At 36.3% G+C, this 10,555-nt stretch overlaps 1 protein-coding gene across 1 annotated transcript in view; it reads left to right on the top strand.

Moving 5' to 3' along the window:
• The window catches only part of LOC125248291 (cytoplasmic dynein 2 heavy chain 1), a 108,080-nt gene that overhangs the window by 40,204 nt on the left and 57,321 nt on the right, over positions 1-10,555 (top strand). The window contains exons 39-49 of the mRNA XM_048160010.1: positions 2,531-2,795; positions 2,995-3,202; positions 4,939-5,068; positions 5,152-5,307; positions 5,890-6,149; positions 6,238-6,484; positions 6,564-6,715; positions 8,711-8,855; positions 9,380-9,482; positions 9,827-9,988; positions 10,367-10,488. Of these exons, the coding sequence (XP_048015967.1) occupies positions 2,531-2,795; positions 2,995-3,202; positions 4,939-5,068; positions 5,152-5,307; positions 5,890-6,149; positions 6,238-6,484; positions 6,564-6,715; positions 8,711-8,855; positions 9,380-9,482; positions 9,827-9,988; positions 10,367-10,488 (1,950 nt within the window). The remainder of the gene's footprint in view (positions 1-2,530; positions 2,796-2,994; positions 3,203-4,938; positions 5,069-5,151; positions 5,308-5,889; positions 6,150-6,237; positions 6,485-6,563; positions 6,716-8,710; positions 8,856-9,379; positions 9,483-9,826; positions 9,989-10,366; positions 10,489-10,555) is intronic.

Raw genomic sequence — 10,555 nt, 5'->3', positions numbered from 1 at the left:
ATTGCGAGATATAAAGTCAGGATTGCGAGATATAAAGTCAGAATAGGGAGTTATAAAGTCAGGATTGCGAAAAATAAAGTCAGGATTGCGAGAAATAAAGTCAGGATTGCGAGAAATAAAGTCAGGATTGCGAGATATAAAGTCAGGATTGCGAGAAATAAAGTCAGGATCGCGAGATATAAAGTCAGGATCGCGAGATATAAAGTCAGGATCGCGAGATATAAAGTCAGGATCGCGAGTTATAAAGTCAGGATCGCGAGTTATAAAGTCAGGATTGCGAGATATAAAGTCAGGATTGCGAGATATAAAGTCAGAATAGGGAGTTATAAAGTCAGGATTGCGAAAAATAAAGTCAGGATTGCGAGAAATAAAGTCAGGATTGCGAGATATAAAGTCAGGATTGCGAGAAATAAAGTCAGGATTGCGAGATATAAAGTCAGGATTGCGAGATATAAAGTCAGGATCGCGAGATATAAAGTCAGGATCGCGAGATATAAAGTCAGGATTGCGAGTTATAAAGTCAGGATTGCGAGATATAAAGTCAGGATTGCGAGATATAAAGTCAGAATAGGGAGTTATAAAGTCAGGATTGCGAAAAATAAAGTCAGGATTGCGAGAAATAAAGTCAGGATTGCGAGAAATAAAGTCAGGATTGCGAGATATAAAGTCAGGATTGCGAGAAATAAAGTCAGGATTGCGAGATATAAAGTCAGGATTGCGAGATATAAAGTCAGGATTGTGTGATATAAAGTCAGGATTGCGAGTTATAAAGTCAGAATTGTGTGATATAAAGTCAGAATTGTGAGATATAAAGTCAGGATTGCGAGTTATAAAGTCAGAATTGCGTGATATAAAGTCAGAATTGCGTGATATAAAGTCAGAATTGCGAGATATAAAGTCAGGATTGCGAGATATAAAGTCAGGATTGCGAGATATAAAGTCAGGATTGCGAGAAATAAAGTCAGGATTGCGAGAAATAAAGTCAGGATTGCGAGATATAAAGTCAGGATTGTGTGATATAAAGTCAGGATTGCGAGTTATAAAGTCAGAATTGTGTGATATAAAGTCAGAATTGTGAGATATAAAGTCAGGATTGCGAGTTATAAAGTCAGAATTGTGTGATATAAAGTCAGAATTGCGTGATATAAAGTCAGAATTGCGAGATATAAAGTCAGGATTGCGAGATATAAAGTCAGGATTGCGAGATATAAAGTCAGGATTGCGAAAAATAAAGTCAGGATTGCGAGAAATAAAGTCAGGATTGCGAGATATAAAGTCAGGATTGCGAGTTATAAAGTCAGGATTGCGAGATATAAAGTCAGAATTGTGAGATATAAAGTCAGGATTGCGAGTTATAAAGTCAGAATTGTGTGATATAAAGTCAGAATTGCGTGATATAAAGTCAGAATTGCGAGATATAAAGTCAGGATTGCGAGATATAAAGTCAGGATTGCGAGATATAAAGTCAGGATTGCGAAAAATAAAGTCAGGATTGCGAGAAATAAAGTCAGGATTGCGAGATATAAAGTCAGGATTGCGAGATATAAAGTCAGGATTGCGAGAAATAAAGTCAGGATTGTGTGATATAAAGTCAGGATTGCGAGTTATAAAGTCAGGATTGCGAGATATAAAGTCAGGATTGTGTGATATAAAGTCAGGATTGCGAGAAATAAAGTCAGGATTGCGAGATATAAAGTCAGGATTGCGAGATATAAAGTCAGGATTGTGTGATATAAAGTCAGGATTGCGAGTTATAAAGTCAGAATTGTGTGATATAAAGTCAGAATTGTGAGATATAAAGTCAGGATTGCGAGTTATAAAGTCAGAATTGTGTGATATAAAGTCAGAATTGCGTGATATAAAGTCAGAATTGCGAGATATAAAGTCAGGATTGCGAGATATAAAGTCAGGATTGCGAAAAATAAAGTCAGGATTGCGAGAAATAAAGTCAGGATTGCGAGATATAAAGTCAGGATTGCGAGTTATAAAGTCAGAATTGTGAGATATAAAGTCAGGATTGCGAGATATAAAGTCAGGATTGCGAGATATAAAGTCAGGATTGCGAAAAATAAAGTCAGGATTGCGAGAAATAAAGTCAGGATTGCGAGATATAAAGTCAGGATTGCGAGATATAAAGTCAGGATTGTGAGATATAAAGTCAGGATTGCGAGATATAAAGTCAGGATTGTGAGATATAAACTAATTATATATATTTATTTTTTATTCAGTGACCTGAAGACCTTTGAGTTTGTGTGTATTTTATGATAGTTTTCTCAAATGAAATGGTGAAATGTTGCTGAAGAGACTCTCAGAGCGGCTCTGGAGATGAAGATCATGTGTTCATGTGCTCACATAGAGACTGAAAACATCACGAGCGTGTGTAGTAGACCAAACTGAGAAACGCAGAGCATGCAGACTTCAGATTGAAATGAGCTTCAGTATTCACAGACACTAGTCCATATCACAGTTTGATTCAGTGTGCAGCGCTGCTTTTCATTCATTCATCCATCATTTTGAAATGTGTGTGTAGATAAAGAAGGCTCTGGAGCTGTACGAGCAGCTCCGGCAGCGGATGGGTGTGGTGGTGGTCGGGCCCAGCGGGGCGGGGAAGTCCACTCTGTGGAGGATGCTGCGGGCGGCTCTGGGCAGGATGGGCCGTGTGGTCAAACAGTACACCATGAACCCCAAAGCCATGCCACGGCAGCAGCTCCTGGGGCACATCGACATGGACACGCGAGAGTGGTCCGACGGGGTGCTGACGTCCTCCGCTCGACAGGTGGTGCGAGAGCCACAGGGTGAGGACAAACACACACACACACACACACTACATACATGAAACACAAAATACACACTTTAACCCTACTCTCACAAAAACCCATTAAATACACATGATAACGCATGAAAGACCAAACACACTCAGTAAACTTGAAGGTGAGTTAAACTGAGATTTTAGTTTGCCTGATTGTGCTCTTCACTCCTCTCTTTCTCTTTCAGAGGTGAGCTCATGGATTGTATGTGATGGAGACATTGACCCAGAGTGGATCGAGTCATTAAACTCTGTGCTGGATGATAATCGCTTGCTCACGATGCCCAGCGGTGAGAGGATTCAGTTCGGCCCCAACGTCAACTTCCTGTTTGAGACCCACGATCTGAGCTGCGCCTCACCAGCCACCATCTCCCGCATGGGCATGATCTTCCTCAGGTAACGCTTCTAAACGCTTCGCACAACCAAAATCAGCCAATCAGCTGTCAGTTTGCTTATGTATCGTCCCAAAAAGCAGATTTACATTTTTTTTCCACTACGTTCCCCCCCCATTACATTATTTTAATAGTTTTTTCATTTATTTTATTAATTTTTACATTTATATTTATTTTACATTTTTCTTTTACATTCTTCATTTGTTTTTAATATTTTAATTTGTTTAGATTATTTAAATAAATAAATAACAATTTGTTTTTGCATGTCCTTTTTTTTCATGTTTTTAGCATTTTAATAGTTTAATTCTTTTAATAAATAAATAAACGTTTGTTTTTACATTTTTTTTATTTACTTTTGTATTTTTAGCATTTAATTCAGTTTAATTCTTTTAATAAATAAATAAGTAAACATTTGTTTTTACATTTACTTTACATTTTTCATTTACATTTTTTCATTAGATTTTTAGTATTTTAATTCAGTTTAATTCTTTTAATAAATAAATTAATAAACATTTGTTTTTACATTTTTCTTTTACATTCTTCGTTTGTTTTTAACATTTTTTTCATTAGATTTTTAGCATTTTAATAGTTTAATTCTTTTAATAAATAAATAAACGTTTGTTTTTACATTTTTTATTTACTTTTCTATTTTTAGCATTTAATTCAGTTTAATTATTTTAATAAATGAATAAACATTTGTTTTTACATTTTTTATTTACTTTTTTATTTTTAGCATTTAATTCAGTTTAATTATTTTAATAAATGAATAAACATTTGTTTTTACATTTTTTATTTACTTTTTTATTTTTAGCATTTAATTCAGTTTAATTATTTTAATAAATGAATAAACATTTGTTTTTACATTTTTTATTTACTTTTTATTTTTAGCATTTAATTCAGTTTAATTATTTTAATAAATAAATAAGTAAACATTTGTTTTTACATTTACTTTACATTTTTCATTTACATTTTTTCATTAGATTTTTAGTATTTTAATTCACTTTAATTCTTTTAATAAATAAATAAACATTTGTTTTTACATTTACGTTTTTAATTTTCATCTTTTTTTTAGCATTTTAATTCAGCTTAATTAATTTAATAAATAAATAAACATTTGTTTTTACATTTATTTTTTACGTTTCATTTTCATTTTTTATTACATTAATTTTTTCGCATTTTAATTCAGTTTAATTCTTTTAATAAATAAATAAATAAGTAAACATTTGTTTTTACATTTACTTTACATTTTTCATTTACATTTTTTCATTTAGATTTTTAGTATTTTTATTCAGTTTAATTCTTTTAATAAATAAATAAACATTTGTTTTTACATTTACGTTTTTAATTTTCATCTTTTTTTTAGCATTTTAATTCAGCTTAATTCTTTTAATAAAAAATAAACATTTGTTTTTACATTTAAATTTGTTTTACATTTTTCATTTACATTTTTTCATTACATTTTTTAGCATTTTAATTCAGTTTAATTATTTTAATAAATAAATAAACATTTGTTTTTACATTTACTTTTTTTGTTACATTTTTATTTAAAGTATTTAAATTTTAATTATTTTAATAAATAAATGAACACTACATTTACATTTTTATTATTTTTGTAGCATTTGAATTCAGTTAAATTCTTTTAGTACATAAACATTTGTTTTTTCGTTTTTTCTTTTCACAATTTTCATTTTTTTCATTACATTTTTAGCATTTATTTCAGTATTTTTATGTGCATTACAGTGATGAAGACACTGACGTCGGCGCTCTGGTGAAGTCGTGGCTGAAGAGGGAGGATGAAGACAACAGGATGAATCTGGAGAACTGGCTCAATGATTATTTCCACAGAGCTCTGGACTGGGTTCTCAAACAGGTGCCGCCCCATGACACACATTCCTTTAACTCTGACCCAGCGCATTCACTGCATCATAAACATCTCCGTCTCTCTTTCTGCAGAGTGATTTTGTGGTGGACACCAGTCTGGTCGGGACGGTGCTGAACGGTTTGTCCCATCTGAGAGGGGTCAGAGAGAGAGGGCAGTTTGTCGTTGGACTCATCCGTGGTTTGGGAGGAAACCTCACGCTCAAATGCCACCAGGAGTTCGCCAAGGAGGTCAGAGCCGTCCTGATTTATGGGAAATGTAATTTCATGCCTGCTCAGCCTTACCGCCTGTCAATAAATTCAGGAGCCACTCCTTTAGATTAACACTTATGACCAGTCGTAATTTAAAACTTGAGTTTTAAAGAAGCAGTGAAACTTTAATGTGATTCAGTCAGGGGTCACAATCTACATTTTATGTTGTCCACTCTTAATGTCGGTCAAGGTTTCTTGCACCATAAAGAGTCATAATTTAGTTTTCATCGTCATTTCATCCTCTCTCTGACCAGTGGATATAAACAGGCGGTACCTTTAACCCTTTGATGACTGAATAAGTGCAATTCACCTTTATTCCACAAGGTGGCAATGTCTGATACACAGTGATGAAGTGACGTTTCACTCATAGTTACTGCAGGCAGAAAACAGAAGAATAGGAAGTATCATTAGCAAAGCTTGAAGTGGCTCAGCAGTTTACTGAACATTAGTGTCACTGTTCCTCTGAAAATATAATAAGAACTTCTAATTAAAACTATTAACAAACTGCTGAAGATGCAGAAATAACACTGTTGTGTTTTCATGTTCTGAATGTGTGTTTAGGTTCTGAGTTGGGCCAGAGAAAGCCCACCTGACCCTCGTAAGCCTCTGGACACATACTACGACCCCGCCTCCGGCCGTCTGTGTGCGTATGAGCTGCAGCGAGGGGAAGGTGTGTGTGAGGAAGACCTCAGTAACCCACACAATCTCCCCGTCATACACACAACTGACATGCAGCGCGGACTCGACCTCTTCACCCCGTGGCTCTCGTCCAATCACAGGCAGCCGTTCCTGCTGGTGGGGCCGGAGGGATGCGGCAAAGGGTATGACACACATTCGTACCAGGGCTTGTTGAGCGCTTCTTATGCAAATACACATGCACAAAATGACGATGCTCTCTGTGTGTGTCAGGATGCTCCTGCGCTGCGCTTTCGCCCAGCTTCGCTCCACGCAGGTGGCCGTGGTGCACTGCAGCGCTCAGACATCCTCCCGTCATGTCCTGCAGAAACTCTCGCACACGTGTTTGGTCATCAGCTCCAACACGGGACGCGTGTACCGTCCCAAAGACTGCGAGAGGCTGGTGCTGTACCTCAAAGACATCAACCTGCCCAAACCTGACAAGTGGGGCACCAGCAACCTCATTGCCTTTCTGCAGCAGGTCATGTGCCACACTTTTTTTTTTTTTTTAGTGCAAATCAAGTTAATTTAGTTTTTGACAGTCTTTTTTTCCCCCACAGGTTTTGACATATCAGGGCTTCTATGATGAGAACCTGGAGTGGGTCGGGCTGGAGAACATTCAGATCGTGGCTTCGATGTCAGCAGGTGGCGCTGTGGGGCGGCATCCTCTCACGTCACGCTTCACCTCGATCGTACGCATCTGCACCGTCGAGTGAGTACTGATACACACAGACTATCTAAATGATATGAAATCTAAATGGTATCAAAGCTTGTTTCCACCAAATAAAAAAGGTGATTAAATTAACTCCCTCGGGTCGGCGGTCACGCCGGCGTGATCACCGCGTTTTTTTTCTAACCAGTGTGAAAGAGACTCAAAATACTCCGTCAATGTTGCGCATACAATTAAGAGCTATACACCATTTTAATCTGTGGAATATCTTCTTTCATTTGTGTACACTCAGAGTAAAAACAAAATGTTGTGCTTTTTGTAAAATAAAGAAAACTAACATGATGCGTGATCTCTCGTCTCCCTCTGAACGAAGTCCAATCTGATAGTTCTCAGAAAATGAACTGTAACTTAGTGAATACTAATCACAAAAAAATTACACTTATGTCTAAAGAAACGTTGAAATGTCAGGTTTTAAATCGTGCAAGTCAAATCGAAAACAAACCTTCTGTGTTTATGTAATCTGTATGAAAAGAGAGCCATGTCAGAAGTCCTTGATTCAGCTCATTATCCGCTAATGCGGCCACGCCCACGGAGCCAGCGCTATTCAGACGCAAATTCAGTCAATACATGCATACATCATCTCAATCGTGTATTTATCGTCTTGAAAAGTGTTTTGAATAGCCATAGTTAGCGATCTCTGGCCTCTGTTAGTTCAGTTATTTCCTGGATTGCCTATTCTTCTTTAGCATTGGCATTTGTGGACTAAAAGTGCACAGAGCGCCCTCCGGCTGCAAGTATGAATTGTAAACACAGTATCCAGCGTTCACAGTGACGACAATAAATAATGAATAAATACTCCTCTGTATAGAAAATTGACATAAACATGAGAATCCATCAATATTTCTCCAAATGTGCATGCTTTTAAGCTAAAAGCCTATATGAAATGCCATAGAGGTAACATAATTGTTCAGACACTTTGCATCACAGAAATACGTTATATTTTAAAGAATATAATAGAATACCATTATTTTAAATTGAGCTGAGACATGATTACAGAGGGTTTTTTCACAGCCTACCTGACTGAAAGGCCTCATTAATATGCAAGTCATTTCAGGTCATTATTATGCGATTCTTTTGTCTTCTCAGGTGAGAATCACCCATTATTCATGATCATTCACGCCTCCACGCATACTGTGTTTCTTGACCAAAAGTGTCTTAGAAAATTTAAATCTCTCTATTGTTTTATATGAAGGAGTAGGAATGATAATTTTTACATAATTTTGAAGCAAAAACTCTAGTCTACAACCTCCAATACCCAGAAGTCTTGTGAACACAGATTTAATATATATTTTTTGGCTTTATTTCAGTGACTTAAGTTTTTGTTTTTTCTGACTTATTTTCTCACAAATGCAAGTTTATATCTTACACATTTGACTTTTTCCCCTCAGAATTCAATGGAAGCTTGTTTCTGCCACTAAATAATAAAAAAAAAATAAAAAAGGTAATTGCGACTTTTTATCTCACAATTTTTTTTCTCAAAATTGTGAGTTTTTGTCATGCAATTGTGACTTTATATCTCATAATTCTGACTTTTTTTCTCAGAATTGTGATATAAAATCAGAATTGCGAATTAATTGCGTGTTATTATGTATTTGTTTCAATTTTGGGGAATTGAGGGAAAAAAGATTGACACTTTTTTTCCTCAGAATTGCGAGTTTATATCTCACAATTCTCACTTTTTTTAGTCACAATTACCTTTTTTATTTTTTTATTCCATGGCGGAAATAGGCTACCGTAAAATGGGGACTGCAAAGACTTCCATTGTTTTTATACTAAGCTAGTTATTAATACTAAAACCTCAGCCTAATCCTAACAGAAAACTCTCTGTATTTATAAAGACGTCCTTAAAATGAACTTTTGGGAGGTTTTGTCAGGTTTATCACACGTTTGGGTGCAAATTTGTCCCCAAAATATGTTTAAGTAGGTACACACACACACACACACACACACACACACACTAATCCATCTCTCCTGTAGTTATCCAGACAGAGAGCAGCTGCAGACCATCTATAGCGCATACCTGAAACCCGTGCTGCAGAGGACTCTGGGTAATGATCCGACCTGGAGCTCTACAGGGAAGATCCACCAGCTCGCCGGCTCATTGGTGCAGGTCTACGAGCAGGTCAGATGTGATTGGGCATTTAAAAGTGTCTGTGTTGATGTCATTGTGAATGTGATGTACAGTACCGTTTTCCGAAAGAGTCTCTTCCGCTCACCAAGGCTGCATTTATATGATTAAAAATACAGTAAAACAGTGAAATATTATTTCAATGTAAAATATCTGTTTTCTATGGGAATATATATTAAAATGTAATATATTCCTGTGATCAAAGCTGAATTTTCAGCATCATTACTCCAGTCTTCAGTGTCACATGATCCCTTCATTCTAATATGATGATTTGATGCTCAAGAAATATTTCCAATTTTTGTGGAAACTGTGATATATTTTATTTCTCAGGATTCTTTGATGAATATAAAGTTCTAAAAGAACAGCATTTATTTGAAATAGAATCTTTTGTAACATTATAAATGTCTTTTACTGACACTTTTGATCAATTTAATGCATCCCTGATGAATAAAAGCATTCATTTCTTTCAAAAAGAGACTCCAAACCTAAGATTTGACTGGTGTGTGTTTGTGTTTCAGGTGAAGGCTAAATTCTCCGTAGATGATCACAGTCATTACCTGTTCACCCCGTGTCTGCTCACACAGTGGGTCCTGAATCTGCTGCGATACGACCTGAGCGCAGGTGAACTCAATACATTCATTAAACCAGCGCTAATTCACTAACATGTTCCAAAACTGACACCTGAGATTGATTTATGCTGCGTTAAATTGTTGTCAAAATGTGGTATCTTATAAGCCAGCAACAGTCCTGCCAGAAGTACATATGTGATGCCCTATAATGTTGTCTAGGTAGGCAGCTGACTAGGTTTTGGAGCCATAAGCCTATTTAGTGACTTTTATTTCAAATGTTGACTTGCTAAAATGTGTCTGTAAGTGTTTGGATTTGGGTGTACTGGTTATCATTAGCCTAATTCATGAACAATAGACATCTGTGAGGTTCTCAGCATGCTGTGTTTGTGTTTACAGGTAAATCCGCCGTAGATTCAGTCCTCGAGGCGGTGGCGTATGAAGCCCGGCGTCTGTTCAGGGACCGGATCGTGTCCTCTAAAGATCTGAATGTGTTTGATAACATCCTGTCCTCCGTCATCAGGGGCGACTGGGGCTCGGACGCCCTCGACAACATGACAGGTCACACACTCACACTTACACTACCGTTCACATTCATCAAGGATGCATTGAATTGATCAAAAGGGACAGTAAAGACATTTATAATGTAACAAAGCTTTCTATTTATCCTGAAAACACAAACATATGAAGCAGCACAACTGTTTTCAACACTGATAATAATCATCAGTATATTAGAATGATTTCTGAAGGATCATGTGACACTGAAGACTGAAGTAATGATGCTGAAAATTCAGCTTTGATCACAGGAAATAATTATATTTTAACATATATTCACATAGAAAACATTGAAATAATATTTCATATTATTACCGTATTTTTAATCAAATAAATGCAGCTTTGATTGGATCCTTTGTTCATTTGTGTTGTGATTTACCACAGATACGTACTTTGTAACATGGGCCGCGTCTCATGAGGGTCGTTCCCCTGGTCAGCCCCTCCCACCGCACGGAAAACCGCTCGGACGTCTCAACGCCAGTGACCTCAGAGAGATTATACACAAGGTAAGAAAAGAAATAAAATTATAACATGTTCATAGTCAGGCCCCTCCAGATTTTTGCGATTTAAGTG

This window comes from Megalobrama amblycephala, linkage group LG16, assembly GCF_018812025.1.
Source record: "Megalobrama amblycephala isolate DHTTF-2021 linkage group LG16, ASM1881202v1, whole genome shotgun sequence".
Lineage (NCBI taxonomy): Eukaryota > Metazoa > Chordata > Actinopteri > Cypriniformes > Xenocyprididae > Megalobrama > Megalobrama amblycephala.
Note: the sequence above shows the minus strand (reverse complement) of the source record. Positions and strands in the feature narration are given on the sequence as shown.